General features: G+C 44.0%; 1 protein-coding gene across 1 annotated transcript in view; it reads right to left on the bottom strand.

Annotated features, from left to right (window-relative positions):
• Positions 1 to 8,854: 8,854 nt before the first annotated feature.
• LOC142494625 (uncharacterized) overlaps positions 8,855 to 17,508 on the bottom strand; it is a 439,963-nt gene continuing 431,309 nt past the window's right edge. The window contains exons 100-102 of the mRNA XM_075599056.1: positions 16,619 to 16,687; positions 14,616 to 14,786; positions 8,855 to 9,679 (exon numbers count right to left, since the gene is read on the bottom strand). Of these exons, the coding sequence (XP_075455171.1) occupies positions 9,660 to 9,679; positions 14,616 to 14,786; positions 16,619 to 16,687 (260 nt within the window). The 3' untranslated portion in view covers positions 8,855 to 9,659. The remainder of the gene's footprint in view (positions 9,680 to 14,615; positions 14,787 to 16,618; positions 16,688 to 17,508) is intronic.

Raw genomic sequence — 17,508 nt, 5'->3', positions numbered from 1 at the left:
TTTTCTTATCACTGTCTTCTGACTGCACATGTAGCAACATTGTAGCTAACACCATCAGGTGATTCAAAGTAAAGGAATCCTATTAAAACCAACAGCATTTTTTCTTTGATACAACTGACACTATTTTTGCACGGCTGCGGGACGACTTTGGTAAGCAGAACGTTAACTTGTAGATTGGTGTCCTTATTTGGCTTTAGTTAGATTTTAATCTATTTGGGGCATTTCTTCCATTGTTTCATTGCCCTTAGCCCCAATTGTATTATTCTTCCCTGTATTAGGTCTTGCATAATCTCTGTAAAACTCTTGCTGATGCTACACAAATAAAATAACAATACAATTCTAGAGCAGTGGAAAGATTAGCTTAGCTTTGTGTCCGCACGCCAGGACTGCTGCAACGCCCTCCACCTTGGTCTTCCGGAAACAGAGCCGCGCCGCCGGCAGCTGGTGCAGAACGCTGCGGCCGGGTTGTTAACTACCCAGACCCGTTCTTGCCACATGACACCCGTTCTCCGTTCTCTGCACAGGCTGGCTGAAAAATGGTGAATTTATTTCAAGATTGGCTTGTTGACATTCAAAGCCCGACATGCCCAGGGTCCGAGCTATCTGAGAGAGCTTCTACACTCCCATTAGCTCACTTCCGTCTGCTGGTGAAGGACTGCTAGCTGTTCCCAGACTCCCCGTGACTTCCCTTGACCCCCGAGCTCTTAGCCACTGCTCCCACTCTCTGGAACAGTCTGTGTCGTACAGTTCGAGAGGCTCCCTCTCTGGGAATCCATAAAAACAGGCTCAAGACCTACCTGTTTACCCAGGCATTTAATTAATGAACCACAACCTGTCCGGCATTTAATAGCTACAGCACCACCCCATCCTGTATTGTATATTTCCTTGTGTTTCGTCTCTTTTATAAACTTAAATGTTTTCTTCTTTATCCCTTTGTGTAACTGTGCTGTGTTTGGAGTCCCATTGGGAGAAAAGCCCTATATAAATAAAGTTATTATTATTTTTCCTTAGGTTTGTGCAGGCTTCGAAAGTGTTGCAGTTTTGCCTGCCACTGAACGGTTCTTTATATGTGCATCTTGACTTTGTTAGGCTAATTACATGGATGTGATTGAAAACCTACTGGCACATGGGTGAGGAGAGGTCACTGGCCCACAAGGAAACCTGGCATCTTTCCTTCTGTTTAATTAGAGCTTAATAAAACGTATGCAAACCAATGTCATTGGTTATTCATGGACATGCATTAAAGAGCAGAATGTCAAGCCACATTAAGGGAATGAGAGAGCCTGCCCCTTTCTCTGTCACAATGTTAAATGCTCTGATTTTTAAAGTCGCTGGTAATTACCAGGTTAGGGGTGGAGGTGTTGGGTTTAAAGGGAAGCTCTCCCTCCACCTCCTTTCTCAGCAGTCCCTGCTGGCGTACGAGTGCCGACAGTGTGGTCACCGGTAGCAGAGAGGTGATGTGAGGCTGATCCCGGCAACAAGAGCACTTATTGTGCTACAAGGAAAGGGCATTTCCATATGAAAAGAGGGCGTCTCGATGTGATTAGAGAATTATAACGGGTATAGGACACAGTGTGAATTTTTATTATCCAGTAAAAAGTGGTCAGCAGATGATATGAAATGATTATATCCTTGCACCCCCCTCGTAGTATTTGCATGGAAATATTGCCTGCTTGTACACATCTTGTGTTTATCCTGCACAAATACTCAATTAGTTATTCTGTGTGCGGTAAATCATATCTTACTGTAGGTCATAGCATGGTTAACCTCAACAGAAGTTAAAGTACCAGCACTGGACACTTGATAAGTGAAGTATATAGTGTGTGGCAGGATAACCGGTGATCAGTGAGGAACAAACATTGATTGGAGCAGGAGGGGGGGGGGCAGGACTTATCTTGGGCCAGGAGGGCAAGACATTGCTTGGGCAGGGAGGAAGGGCAAGACATTGCTTGGGCAGGGAGGGCAGGACTTTACTTGGGTCAGGAAGGAGGGCAGGGCATTGCTTGGCAGGGAGAAAGGGCAAGACATTGCTTGGGCAGGGAAGGCAGGACTTTACTTGGGTCAGGAAGGAGGGCAGGGCATTGCTTGGCAGGGAGGAAGGGCAAGACATTGCTTGGGCAGGGAGGGCAGGACTTTGCTTGGGTCAGGAAGGAGGGCAGGGCATTGCTTGGACCGCAAGGAAACACACTAACACTTTCCCCACTGTACAAAAGCGATGAGCGTTTTCATCGCAAACTCATACCCACTGCGACACGACCTCAGCTCCAAAACAGCATACACGCCACTTCACCTCCTGCTCCAGTCTTTTACTTCCTCATTACGATCGCAGGGCCCTGGGATGGCTGCTGATGCTGCTGTAGGACGGTGACCTTGGGGTGACAAATCTCATAACATTTTGCCTCGTATTTCGGCTTTCTCACGGGTCCTATCAGTGTCCCATAACTCTCCGATTTATGTAGCCGTACTAATGAGGTAGCTAATCGGGTGAATCATCCTTAAGACTACAGTGAAAATAATCTTTTCTTAAGACTTTTTTCTGGAACCGGCTTTAAGTTCTAGTGGTTTGGACGCATACTGTATATACTCACTAAGCAATGTTTCTGGGCCCTTGGCCCTTTCCTCAGGCTTGAGGCCTGGTCTCAGGAATGTTTACATTGTTTATGGGTTTAATTTGAGCGTGGTCTCAGGAATGGTTACATTGTTGGTGGGTTATATCGGAGCGTGGTCTCAGGAATGGTTACATTGTTGGTGGGTTATATCTGAGCGTGGTCTCAGGAATAGTTACATTGTTTATGGGTTTAATTTGAGCGTGGTCTCAGGAATAGTTACATTGTTGGTTGGGTATTTCTGAGCATGGTCTCAGGAACGGTTACATTGTTGGTGGGTTATATCTGAGCGTGGTCTCAGGAACGGTTACATTGTTGGTGGGTTATATCTGAGCGTGGTCTCAGGAACGGTTACATTGTTGGTGGGTTATATCTGAGCGTGGTCTCAGGAACGGTTACATTGTTGGTTGGGTATTTCTGAGCATGGTCTCAGGAACGGTTACATTGTTGGTTGGGTATTTCTGAGCACGGTCTCAGGAACGGTTACATTGTTGGTTGGGTATTTCTGAGCACGGTCTCAGGAACGGTTACATTGTTGGTGGAGTATTTCTGAGCAGGGTCTCCGGAATAGTTACATTGTTGGTGGGTTATATGTGAGCACGGCCTCAGGAATAGTTACATTGTTGGTGGGTTATTTCTGAGCGTGGTCTCAGGAACGGTTACATTGTTGGGGGGTATTTCTGAGTGTGGTCTCAGGAATGGTTACATTGTTGGTGGGTTATTTCTGAGCGTGGTCTCAGGAATAGTTATATTGCTAGTGGGTTATTTCTGAGCGTGGTCTCCGGAATAGTTACATTGTTGGTGGGTTATATCTGAGTGAGGTATCAGGAATAGTTACATTGTTGGTGGGTAATTTCTGAGCACGGTCTCAGGAATGGTTACATTGTTGGTGGGTATTTCTGAGCATGGTCTCAGGAATGGTTACATTGTTGTTGGGGTTATTTCTGAGCATGGTCTCAGGAATGGTTACATTGTTGGCGGGGTATTTCTGAGCACGGTCTCAGGAACGGTTACATTGTTGGTGGGTTATTTCTGAGCACGGTCTCAGGAATAGTTACATTGTTGGTGGGTTATTTCTGAGCGTGGTCTCAGGAATAGTTACATTGTTGGTGGGTTATATCTGAGCATGGTCTCAGGAATAGTTACATTGTTGGTGGGTTATTTCTGAGCGTGGTCTCAGGAATAGTTACATTGTTGGTGGGTTATTTCTGAGCGTGGTCTCGGGAATAGTTACATTGTTGGTGGGTTATTTCTGAGCGTGGTCTCAGGAACGGTTACATTGTTGGGGGGTATTTCTGAGTGTGGTCTCAGGAATGGTTACATTGTTGGTGGGTTATTTCTGAGCACGGTCTCAGGAATAGTTACATTGTTGGTGGGTTATTTCTGAGCGTGGTATCCGGAATAGTTACATTGTTGGTGGGTTATATCTGAGTGAGGTATCAGGAATAGTTACATTGTTGGTGGGTAATTTCTGAGCACGGTCTCAGGAATGGTTACATTGTTGGGGGGTATTTCTGAGTGTGGTCTCAGGAACAGTTACATTGTTGTTGGGGTTATTTCTGAGCGTGGTCTCAGGAATAGTTACATTGTTGGCGGGGTTATTTCTGAGCACGGTCTCCGGAATAGTTACATTGTTGGTGGGTTATATCTGAGTGAGGTATCAGGAATAGTTACATTGTTGGTGGGTTATTTCTGAGCGTGGTCTCAGGAATAGTTACATTGTTGTTGGGTTATTTCTGAGCACGGTCTCAGGAACGGTTACATTGTTGGTGGGTTATATCTGAGTGAGGTATCAGGAATAGTTACATTGTTGGTGGGTCATTTCTGAGCGTGGTCTCAGGAACGGTTACATTGTTGGTGGGATATTTCTGAGCGTGGTCTCAGGAATGGTTACATTGTTGGTGGGTTATTTCTGAGCACGGTCTCAGGAATGGTTACATTGTTGGTGGGGTATTTCTGAGCGCGGTCTCAGGAATAGTTACATTGTTGGTGGGTTATTTCTGAGCACGGTCTCAGGAATAGTTACATTGTTGGTGGGGTATTTCTGAGCGTGGTCTCAGGAACAGTTACATTGTTGGTGGGGTATTTCTGAGCACGGTCTCAGGAATAGTTACATTGTTGGTGGGTTATTTCTGAGCATGGTCTCAGGAATAGTTACATTGTTGGTGGGTTATTTCTGAGCGTGGTCTCAGGAATAGTTACATTGTTGGTGAGTTATTTCTGAGCGTGGTCTCGGGAATGGTTACATTGTTGGTGGGTTATATCTGAGCGCGGTCTCAGGAATAGTTACATTGTTGGTGGGGTATTTCTGAGCACGGTCTCAGGAACTGTTACATTGTTGGTGGGGTATTTCTGAGCACGGTCTCAGGAATAGTTACATTGTTGGTGGGTTATTTCTGAGCGTGGTCTCAGGAATAGTTACATTGTTGGTGGGTTATATCTGAGCGTGGTCTCAGGAATAGTTACATTGTTGGTGGAGTATTTCTGAGCGTGGTCTCAGGAACGGTTACATTGTTGGTGGGTTATATCTGAGCGCGGTCTCAGGAATAGTTACATTGTTGGTGGGGTATTTCTGAGCACGGTCTCAGGAACTGTTACATTGTTGGTGGGGTATTTCTGAGCACGGTCTCAGGAATAGTTACATTGTTGGTGGGTTATTTCTGAGCGTGGTCTCAGGAATAGTTACATTGTTGGTGGGTTATATCTGAGCGTGGTCTCAGGAATAGTTACATTGTTGGTGGGTTATTTCTGAGCGTGGTCTCAGGAATAGTTACTTTGTTGTTGGGTTATTTCTGAGCACGGTCTCAGGAACGGTTACATTGTTGGTGGGTTATATCTGAGTGAGGTATCAGGAATAGTTACATTGTTGGTGGGTCATTTCTGAGCGTGGTCTCAGGAACGGTTACATTGTTGGTGGGATATTTCTGAGCGTGGTCTCAGGAATGGTTACATTGTTGGTGGGTTATTTCTGAGCACGGTCTCAGGAATGGTTACATTGTTGGTGGGGTATTTCTGAGCGCGGTCTCAGGAATAGTTACATTGTTGGTGGGTTATTTCTGAGCACGGTCTCAGGAATAGTTACATTGTTGGTGGGGTATTTCTGAGCGTGGTCTCAGGAACAGTTACATTATTGGTGGGGTATTTCTGAGCACGGTCTCAGGAATAGTTACATTGTTGGTGGGTTATTTCTGAGCATGGTATCAGGAATAGTTACATTGTTGGTGGGTTATTTCTGAGCGTGGTCTCAGGAATAGTTACATTGTTGGTGAGTTATTTCTGAGCGTGGTCTCGGGAATGGTTACATTGTTGGTGGGTTATATCTGAGCGCGGTCTCAGGAATAGTTACATTGTTGGTGGGGTATTTCTGAGCACGGTCTCAGGAACTGTTACATTGTTGGTGGGGTATTTCTGAGCACGGTCTCAGGAATAGTTACATTGTTGGTGGGTTATTTCTGAGCGTGGTCTCAGGAATAGTTACATTGTTGGTGGGTTATATCTGAGCGTGGTCTCAGGAATAGTTACATTGTTGGTGGGTTATTTCTGAGCGTGGTCTCAGGAATAGTTACATTGTTGGTGGGTTATATCTGAGCGTGGTCTCAGGAATAGTTACATTGTTGGTGGGTTATTTCTGAGCGTGGTCTCAGGAATAGTTACATTGTTGGTGGGTTATATCTGAGCGTGGTCTCAGGAATAGTTACATTGTTGGTGGGGTATTTCTGAGCACGGTCTCAGGAATAGTTACATTGTTGGTGGGTTATATCTGAGCGTGGTCTCAGGAATAGTTACATTGTTGGTGGGGTATTTCTGAGCACGGTCTCAGGAATAGTTACATTGTTGGTGGAGTATTTCTGAGCGTAGTCTCAGGAACGGTTACATTGTTGGTGGGTTATATCTGAGCGCGGTCTCAGGAATAGTTACATTGTTGGTGGGGTATTTCTGAGCACGGTCTCAGGAACTGTTACATTGTTGGTGGGGTATTTCTGAGCACGGTCTCAGGAATAGTTACATTGTTGGTGGGTTATTTCTGAGCGTGGTCTCAGGAATAGTTACATTGTTGGTGGGTTATATCTGAGCGTGGTCTCAGGAATAGTTACATTGTTGGTGGGTTATTTCTGAGCGTGGTCTCAGGAATAGTTACATTGTTGGTGGGTTATATCTGAGCGTGGTCTCAGGAATAGTTATATTGTTGGTGGGTTATTTCTGAGCGTGGTCTCAGGAATAGTTACATTGTTGGTGGGTTATATCTGAGCGTGGTCTCAGGAATAGTTACATTGTTGGTGGGTTATTTCTGAGCGTGGTCTCAGGAACGGTTACATTGTTGGGGGGTATTTCTGAGTGTGGTCTCAGGAATGGTTACATTGTTGGTGGGTTATTTCTGAGCACGGTCTCAGGAATGGTTACATTGTTGGGGGGTATTTCTGAGTGTGGTCTCAGGAACAGTTACATTGTTGTTGGGGTTATTTCTGAGCGTGGTCTCAGGAATGGTTACATTGTTGGCGGGGTTATTTCTGAGCACGGTCTCCGGAATAGTTACATTGTTGGTGGGTTATATCTGAGTGAGGTATCAGGAATAGTTACATTGTTGGTGGGTTATTTCTGAGCGTGGTCTCAGGAATAGTTACATTGTTGTTGGGTTATTTCTGAGCACGGTCTCAGGAACGGTTACATTGTTGGTGGGTTATATCTGAGTGAGGTATCAGGAATAGTTACATTGTTGGTGGGTCATTTCTGAGCGTGGTCTCAGGAACGGTTACATTGTTGGTGGGATATTTCTGAGCGTGGTCTCAGGAATGGTTACATTGTTGGTGGGTTATTTCTGAGCACGGTCTCAGGAATGGTTACATTGTTGGTGGGGTATTTCTGAGCGCGGTCTCAGGAATAGTTACATTGTTGGTGGGTTATTTCTGAGCACGGTCTCAGGAATAGTTACATTTTTGGTGGGGTATTTCTGAGCGTGGTCTCAGGAACAGTTACATTGTTGGTGGGGTATTTCTGAGCACGGTCTCAGGAATAGTTACATTGTTGGTGGGTTATTTCTGAGCGTGGTCTCAGGAATAGTTACATTGTTGGTGAGTTATTTCTGAGCGTGGTCTCGGGAATGGTTACATTGTTGGTGGGTTATATCTGAGCGCGGTCTCAGGAATAGTTACATTGTTGGTGGGGTATTTCTGAGCACGGTCTCAGGAACTGTTACATTGTTGGTGGGGTATTTCTGAGCACGGTCTCAGGAATAGTTACATTGTTGGTGGGTTATTTCTGAGCGTGGTCTCAGGAATAGTTACATTGTTGGTGGGTTATATCTGAGCGTGGTCTCAGGAATAGTTACATTGTTGGTGGGTTATTTCTGAGCGTGGTCTCAGGAATAGTTACATTGTTGGTGGGTTATATCTGAGCGTGGTCTCAGGAATAGTTACATTGTTGGTGGGTTATTTCTGAGCGTGGTCTCAGGAATAGTTACATTGTTGGTGGGTTATATCTGAGCGTGGTCTCAGGAATAGTTACATTGTTGGTGGGGTATTTCTGAGCACGGTCTCAGGAATAGTTACATTGTTGGTGGGTTATATCTGAGCGTGGTCTCAGGAATAGTTACATTGTTGGTGGGGTATTTCTGAGCACGGTCTCAGGAATAGTTACATTGTTGGTGGAGTATTTCTGAGCGTAGTCTCAGGAATGGTTACATTGTTGGTGGGTTATATCTGAGCGTGGTCTCAGGAATGGTAACATTGTTAATGGGTTATTTTCAGACTGAGGAAGCACCGAAGGATGAGAAATGCATAGGAGGTCTCGTTGTTGGACATGTTGTTGAAATAAATTGTAACCTTTTATTGAACTTGGTCCCTTCAAGTTTTACTGAAGTACTATCCCATTTGGAGCATTTACTTGTGTGTATGTAGAGAAGCAGAAATGCTAGATTTCAAAGGGGCTTTGTTTTCTTTATGGCCAAGCTAGCTTAACCCTTTGGGTGCCCCAAGACGTATCGACTACGTCACTAGGTCTGGCACTCCAGGGACCCCATGACGTAGTCGCTACTATGTCCTGATCTATTGTGCAGGGAAATGGAACAGGACTTCTCTTCTGTGGCCAGGTTAAGGGCTGCCATGATCATGTGGTCGCCATTTACCTAAGGGGCCGTGGCATTCAAGGGATTAAAATGTACTGTGTCTCATTGAAAAATAATTCTCTGTTTATTGAACATTGGAGAAAAGCTCTGTAGACCATTATTTTTAGAAATATTTATATAACATGCTATAAAAACAGAAAGGGACAAAACAAAGAAAATGGAACTGAGGTGTGTAAATAAAAAAGGCTAAGCAGAAAATAGAATTAGGTGCTGTAACTGAGGAAGACGAGGGACCACTGCAATAAAAGTACAAGGTGGGGGACATCCGATGAAGAGACACCAAGGTCTCTATAGACATCTGTGTGAGATTTGAAATGTAAGCCTGTAAGCACCAAATACAATGAATATTTTACTAAAGTAACTAATACTGTATGTTCCTAAACTAATAACATAGTAAGTATTGTGTTTTCTTAAAATACCATAATTACTTGAATGGAGCACTTCTTTAATTTGGTGGCTATTACTACCAAATCAGAGTGTACGTATTTTAATTAGCTGATCATTACACTACTTTTCCTCCTCTCAGTCTCTTGACCATCCAGAAAATATAATCGCAACTCAACGTTGCCTTCTCTCCTTTAGCGCTGGATGGATTAAACAATCATATAACAAATTACAATCAACAATGCGATACAAGAACAAACAGCTAACACAAATAATTATCAGAAGGCATCATTACTGTGCACCACAATATGTGCATTGCTTTATACCGTCGCATAAAGTTGTAGTAAGTTAATTCTTCTTGTATTTCTCGTAATCGTTCTTTTACTCTCCAGTGAAGAAGTCCCACGTGGACATGTTGGTGATGGAATTCCATTCCCTTCATCCCCCCCAAACATGAAGTAATTCCTTGAAACCAGTTGATATGAGAACCATACACGAAAAAATGCATCCTCCTTTCTTCTTCATGTGTGGTTCTTCTTAAAACATTATCACCTCCCCGGGGATGACTCTGAAAGAAAGACGAGAGGTAAATTGTAGACATTTTAGTCTTCAGTTCTGTTTTTTTTGTAACACCTTTGGTGCCGTGAAGCATTACCTCTGACAGTGAAAGAGTTAGCAGTTTTCCTTAAGTTCTCGAACTGTATTTCCTACAGATTTCCATATAAGAGAACTGATATGGTTGACATATTGTATAGCTACATGTATGTGTCACTTGGTTTCTCCTAGTACAGGTGCATAAGGCCGTGGTCCCAGTGTGTACTGTAGCACTCGCGCCCGGCAGGGGGGCGGCACGTGCACAGCGCTTCACAGGCTGTGGAGAGAGGCAGAGATTGCGACGGGAGGGGGCGTGGAGAAGGGTTTGCAGGGGCGTGGCCATGACCTCACACGGCTGGTTCGCCCTCATTGGCTGAACCGCCCGGGGGGGGCGTGGCCACACCTCCGTCACAAGTACAATTTTTTGGTATTTGCAAAAACTTACAGTAGAGTGCGGCTGCACCTACCGCGCGAAGGTAATTACTGGGACCGGACTGATTGGGGGGCGGTGCTTGTAAGCACAGCGCACATAGAAGGCACTGGGCCCTCGGCCTAAGAGGCCCATTGGTAATGTCACTGCCGTTAAAGTAGGTGAATCCCAGTGTCAGCTCTTCTTTGACCCTGGTACAGTCACTATCTTCTTGTGTCTCGGTCACCAAGATTAGCTATAAATTAGCTACAGTATACACAGTTAAAGGACGGACCTTGCACTCAGATCTAAATGAGTTATATTCAATGTAGGACTTAACCCCCCTTGCTGCAACAAATCTGCTAACACAGGGGTGCGCAAACTGGGGGGTGCAAGATTTTTTTGAGGGGGTGCGGCGGTTACAGAGGCCTGCGCTCTTCCCCAAGGCATTTAAATTAAATGATGGGGGATCGCGAGAGGCCTCTGTAACTCACTTGCCGTGATTCATAGGGCTTCGGGCGACGCATCAAAATAAGGCCGCAGCGTAATTTGACATGACGTCACATGACCCCGCTGTGTCATTTAACGCTGGCACTAAGGTAAGGGGGGGGGGCGCGAGCACTGGGGGAGAGCAGGCAGGGGGGCGCAACACCCGGAGTTTGTGCACCCTTGTGCCAACACATTGTTTGTGAAGGCGGTATCACACAATACTGATATACTCCTTTAGGCTGAGGCCCCAGTACCTCCGCTGCATGCGCGCCCACGAGACTGGCGGCGCGTGCAGCCGATTCCGCGGTCTGCAGTGAGATGCAGGAAGAGAGACCGGGGGGGGGGGTCGTGGCGGGGGAGTGACGGGGGCGTGGCCATGACATCACCCGCCAGGTTCGCCCTCATTGGCTGAACCGCAGGGGGGCGTGGCTTAGCGCTCCGTCGCGAGTCCTGCTCTCAATTCTATTGAGAGCAGGAGCAACTCTCGCCACAGCGCTGCGGCCCTCCCTCGCAGCGGGCCCGGCGCCATTGAGGGGGGGGCTCTTGTCCCTGCAGCGTCCGCCACAGCGGGCGCTGCAGTAGCCAGTGGGGACCAGGCCTTACTCGGCACACACGTTGGCCTGTAAGAGTGTGCCTGTGCTGTGGTGGAATATATAAATCTGAATTACCAACCTGGAGTTGCATGGAGTCCCCTGCAATTTGGGGGTGATATGTCGTGTATGAAGTGTCACGAACTAGTGCATTGGTTCAAAAATAGGTACCTTTGGAGTTTAAAATATTGCCCCATTACTACTACACGAAGGCTTCGATATAGGACCCCAAATGTATCAAAGCAAAAAGGTGGTGCAATTAGGGGACAAAACAGAGTGCTCCAAATGAAACAATACTATTGATTTAAGAGATTTTTTGATGCAAATTGTGCAGATTTGTTTCACACAGAATTTCACCACTTTTGTCTTGACACATATGCCCCATAATTTTACAAACAAAAGCCAAGTGTGAAGCATCAGTTCAAATTACCGTTCCGGGTGTCTGGCAGCACCAAATTGCCACCAGAATTCTGAGCCATGGAGCACCTAGCGTGATCACATGATGCGACTCGCGCCCGGGTGGCAGAAATGAAGTGGAGGGGGCGCCACCTCCGTTTGGATCCGGCTGGCTGCTTCGTCGGAGCCGTCAGCCCGGACCTGCCCCTAGAAAACGAGCATGTGCCCATGTGGGACCCAGTATATCATAGGATCAGAGCAGGGCGTCCCACTATAATCAGTCTTTATTGGTGTTTATAGAGGGTTAGAGGATGTTTGCTTTCAGCGGGTAAGAAAGGATGAGCTTTCCATCAAACAGAACAGTGATATTTAATGCAAGGGTAGTTTTCATTTGTTCTCTTTCTTTTTTGCTTATTGTTACCCAACAAACCATCTACCTTTATTTTTACTATATATGTATTATTGCATAAGATTGTTGCTTAAAGGAGCAATCCTTGCAATATCCTACATGTGTTTTTTTTTTTTTTTTTTTTAAATAAACAAGTTCTCTAGTATTAGATAATACTTACTACATTTGTTTTTTTATTCAAATCTTAATGACATTTTTAATGAGGTTTAAAATACTAAGCATCCTTTGATTACTATAGCAGGCTTTAGCCCACCTCCCCAGCAGTGCAAGATCTTTGCAACACTTTCCTGTTTGTGGGAATTTGTTGCCAATATTCCCAGCAGTTTGAGCTGCAAACTGCAACGATAGATAATGTTACCTTAGCAATATAATAATACATTGTAGCTGCTGAGTTACACTGACTGAAGGATAGATTGAAACTGAAAGGCAGCCATTTAGTGAACCCTGGGAAGCAGGATCTTTGCTGATCGATCACGGGAAAATGAATCGATTGGCGGCTTAGGTAATTTTTTCTTTTAAAGTGCCACGCGGAATGCTTGTTTAAAATGTGACATTCTTTTATGCAAATGTTGTTATAAAATAATCAAGAAAGGGCCGACGTTTTGGGCATGTTTACAAATGTATTTGTAGATGGATTATTTTATGGATGCAGAATGGATTCGATATGGTCAAGAAGCTTCCTCTTTGGCTTGTTATGTTATCTCTGGTACACATGGCGTGTAAGAGACTAGAACCCTATCATGTGGAGGTGAAAATGTGCCCTCAGGGAACAGAATTAAAAGGGATGCTTATCCTCCCGAAAAATTCCCACAACACGAGATTAGGGACACTCATTTGTAGCAGTAATTTGTAGCAATGCGATGTACAGGAGGGGTTTGGGAAGATGTGATACCATTTATTGGACCTACATGAAAGTCATTCATAAATGTCTTTATACCCTGGTCAGACTATAAATACTCTCTTCCATCTTCTACACATTATCCCGGGAAGTCACAGCACATACCGTATGAGGCTATAGACCAGTTAAGACTTTCTATTTATTCATTTATACTGTCAATGTGCTTTGCCTCTAATAAATATTCGACATGTTTATTTTTATATTATTTTTTTCTCCTTAGAATTCACACAACACACATTGAAAGTAATTACTAGATCCCACAAGAGGAAAATGCAGCCACACTTTACAATGTTCCTATGCTAAAAATGCCACAGATCTCCCCGTAATGCTGCTGTAGAAGAGAAAGGAAAGAATCGTTGTGGAAAGCATAAAAATAAAAAAGGCAACATCAACAGAAAAGGGTTTAAATGAAATACAAAAGTGACAATATTTCCACCCTACATTTAATTATCTTTTAAACTTAATTATATGTATAATGTAGCAGGCTATGAAGCCCTATTTCAGACATATCCACGAATGTTTCCTCCCTATGCGCTTATTCTTTCACAGTTGTGCGTTTATCTTTACATGACATTGTCGATCTGCTTGTGGATGCTCTGTGACATACTGTAGGCGTGTGTCCAGTGTGTGTAATGTGCGTGTGACGGTGCCGAGGTCCTGCACTCACACCTGTGTTTGGCAAGCTGTGTAATGCAGCAATTAATGGCAGGCCCCACCCCAAATAAGAAACGCTGTAATTGATACCTATTAATGTGTGCCAATAACTGTGCATTTGGGTAACATACAATAAGTATAATAGTAATGGACGCCAAGGTCTGCCATGTTCCGTTACACTCTGCTGTCCGGCTGTCACCTCCTTGGATATCACGTATGGCTCTGCCTGTCATGGGGACTATATGATTACAGCAGGAGGGGGTGTTTATTAATATACTGTAACACTCTTATAAAATTTACATTTAAGACTGAGTTTCTTTAGCAGTGATGCTTCACCAGTATTTACTGCAGCGGTTTCCAACCTTTTATAAATAACATGCTGAAAATAACCATCCGCTCACTCCTAAAGCCGTATATATTAATCAGTATAAATTGATACTTGGGTACGTTGGGAGAAAAACTAATTAATCAATAACTTGGTATGTGAGGTACAGCGCTCACATCAGATCCCTCTGCATATTGCACTTACAGTACATATTAGTGTCATCAATATGATGGGATCATCAGGAATTTCATTATTCCTATAGAACAATGCATTAAATTCACCTTACATGTACCATTGACTTTAAAGAAAAATATGAAAATAATGAATATAGAGATATTCTGCTATACCAACAAAGATACCCATCACTCATACTTGACCTATACTACTAACATTATTTGAACTAACTCATATGGTCAGTATTTTTGATTTGCCCCTCATCAGGGATTTTAATTATCACGGTAAATAAATCACGAGCGTCATTGTTGATGACAAATAAAACGTTATTATTTTCATATTTTTCTTGAAAGTCAGTGGTACAGGAAAATATAAGGTGTATGCCTTGTTCTATAGGAATAATGAAATTCCTGATGATACCATCATATTAATGACACTAATATGTACTGTGAGTGCAATACACAGGGACCTGATGTAAGAGATGTACCTCACACACCAAGTTATTGATTTCTAAATAAATAATAATAATAATAATACCACTTCAAAGGGCTTTGGTGTATTCTTACCCGTCCGGCTCTTACACCTCCGCTTGCACTTCTGCCTGGTTTTAAAACGATTGCTGTTCCCTCCGCAGCCTCCAAACACAAAAGGTCGACAATCGTCAGCTTCCAGGTGATAGTACCAGAGCAAAGAGTACGTGGAGCAGAATCCTTCATCCACAGGCAGCACACAGGAATCTGAAAGACAAGTCAGATGGTCCTCACAATTCTTACCACAGTGATTCCCTGGGAAGATAAAGAGAGAAGCCTGCCCGCTTTATAGACTCACGGAAAACAGTCTTGACATTAAACAGGACGGAACCCCCAATGGCGCATGTTAGAAATCCATTTATTATATTAAAATGTATGGATGAGAACTTATATCAAGACAATTGCGTGAGAATATGTTGTAAGATTTCGAATTCATATGTAGCCTAAAGAGCTGAATTCTAGTGCAGGTTTGATGCATTGCAGATGTTAGAGGTTGGCTTACGGATAGGATTTCAATGCCTAGTATGAAACCTGAGCCTGAAGTACAGCAGGGCCCCGCATCCCGGCGCTCCGCTTTTCGGCGATCCGCCGATACGGTGGTGCCGAGAAGGGGGTCACCATGTTGCCGCCATGTTCGCGCATGCGCAGAACGGGCCGGCCGGGGTCGCACATGCGCAGAACAGGCCGGCCCGGGGTTGCGCATGCGCGGAATGGAGGGGTTTCCTTCTGTCGCGCATGTGCAGAAAGGCGCATTGCCGGTCTGCGCCTGCGCACCTAATAAAAATCGCCGGTTCCACTTTCCGCCGATTTTCGCTTTACAGTGGATCCTCAGAACAGAACCCGCCGTATTAGTGGGGCCTATCTGTAGTTTGGAGTCTTTGTCTCAAGTAGCCATGAGGAGAAAGGGGGGCAGAGTTAGTGATCAATAAATACAGTTGTGCTCTGGTCAATCTCTCTCTTCTCCAAGACCCCTTTCTCTCTCCAAGAACACTCTACATGTAACATCTACGCAGCATGTGAGAGACAAGGGTTTCTCTATCATTGTACCATCTGAGCACATGATTGCCATCGTTGATTGAACTTTCATCTGTAACACTGTAAGAATAAACTGTCTGCTGAACAAGAATCTTCCGAAGTATTGGAATCTTTCTGAATAAGAATTAATAATTGGAATTATTATTTAACAGCACAAGTTCACAAATTTGGCACATTTTGGAAAATCGCCGCTGGCTAAATAGTCACAAAGATAGATAGCTTTGCTAAAAAAATGTCAACCGTGAATTACAAACAGAGTTTGATGGCAGATAAGAACAACTTGACCCAGGAGTCTGCCCATTTGATTTCAAGCCTGTTTGAATTCCCTTACTGTATTAGCCCCTATCACCTCTATTGGGAGTCAATTCTTTATCTACATACTCTCTTTATCTCTCACTCTCTATTTCTCTCGCTCTCTAGCTCTCTAGTTCTCTCGCTCTCTAGCTCTCTAGTTCTCTCGCTCTCTATATCTCTCGCTCTCTATATCTCCCGCTCTCTATATCTCCCGCTCTCTATATCTCCCGCTCTCTATATCTCCCGCTCTCTATATCTCTCGCTCTCTATATCTCTCGCTCTCTATATCTCCCGCTCTCTATATCTCCCGCTCTCTATATCTCCCGCTCTCTATATCTCCCGCTCTCTATATCTCCCGCTATCTCTATCTCTCGCTCTCTTTATCTCACTCTCTTTACCTCTCTCTCTTTTATCTCTCTCTTTTTTATCTCTCTCTCTCTCTCTCTTTACCTCTCTCTCTCTTTACCTTTCTCTCTTTCTTTACCTCTCTCTCTTTACCTCTCTCTCTCATATTTATTTATATAGCTGTAATGAGCATGATTTATCTGCCGGTTTGGGAATTAGCGGAGAGCCCCACATATGAGTATAAACATTTACATTTTGTTAAAGGTTTAGCTATATGGATCATGAATGGAACTCTGTGTTGGTAGAAGGCTGCAGGCCCCTCTTGCAGCAAAAAGGGTAAAGCTCGTCATGCTGTGAGTTTTTACCTTGAAACAAGCTTTCAACTTGTCGCTTCCTTCTCTGTAAATGCCCCATTATGTGCTTATCACTTCCGTCTGCCGAGAAACAAAGGGTAGAGACTGTTATCAAGAGGGAGCCGTAAATTATACACAAATTTAAATATTGATCATTGCAGTTGTTTTACAGGCTCTTGATGAATGTCAGGGAACAACTGGTTAGTGTATATATAAAAAAAGATATCTACAGCAATAAAATTCTAATAGCTTCCAGCATCCGAGCCAAAAAGGTCAGTCGTCAGAGAAAACTGAACCGTGTAAAATGTTACTTGGATAACATGATACAAATGTCAGACAGGGATTCAGAGGTATTCTGTATCATCCTTAAAAAGAGATGAGGAATCTACAGTAGTCACCTCGTTCCTGTCACGTGTTTTGATTTGAACGTTTCTCCACCTGGCCTTCAAATGGTCTACTTACCAGCATGTGTCACCTTGCCATTTGCCCCCAATAATGGTACTGTACGCAGCGTGGTTTAACTGCGTTTCCTAATGTTCATTTATCAAGGTTGGCATGGCCATGTTTCCTGTTTTTTTCCATCACTGCGTGGATGTATGTATGTATTGCATGTCTTTATTTATATGGTGCCATTAATGTACATAGCGCTTCACAGCAGTAATACACGTGACAATCATATAAATTACAAATAGTACAAATAACAGATAATGGGAAGAAGTGCTTCAGTTGTAAAAGTAACATTGTGGAAGAGGAGTCCCTGCCCCGAGGAGCTTACAATCTAATTGGTAGGAAGAACACACAGAGACAGTAGGAGGGTGTTCTGGTGAGTGCGTCTGCAGGGGGCCAAGCTTTATGTATCAAAAAGCTGTGCCATGAGGAGTTTCTAGCCCAGTACGGGAGTT

The sequence above is a fragment of the Ascaphus truei genome, chromosome 5, assembly GCF_040206685.1.
Source record: "Ascaphus truei isolate aAscTru1 chromosome 5, aAscTru1.hap1, whole genome shotgun sequence".
NCBI lineage: Eukaryota > Metazoa > Chordata > Amphibia > Anura > Ascaphidae > Ascaphus > Ascaphus truei.
This window is presented reverse-complemented; position numbering and strand designations above follow the sequence as displayed.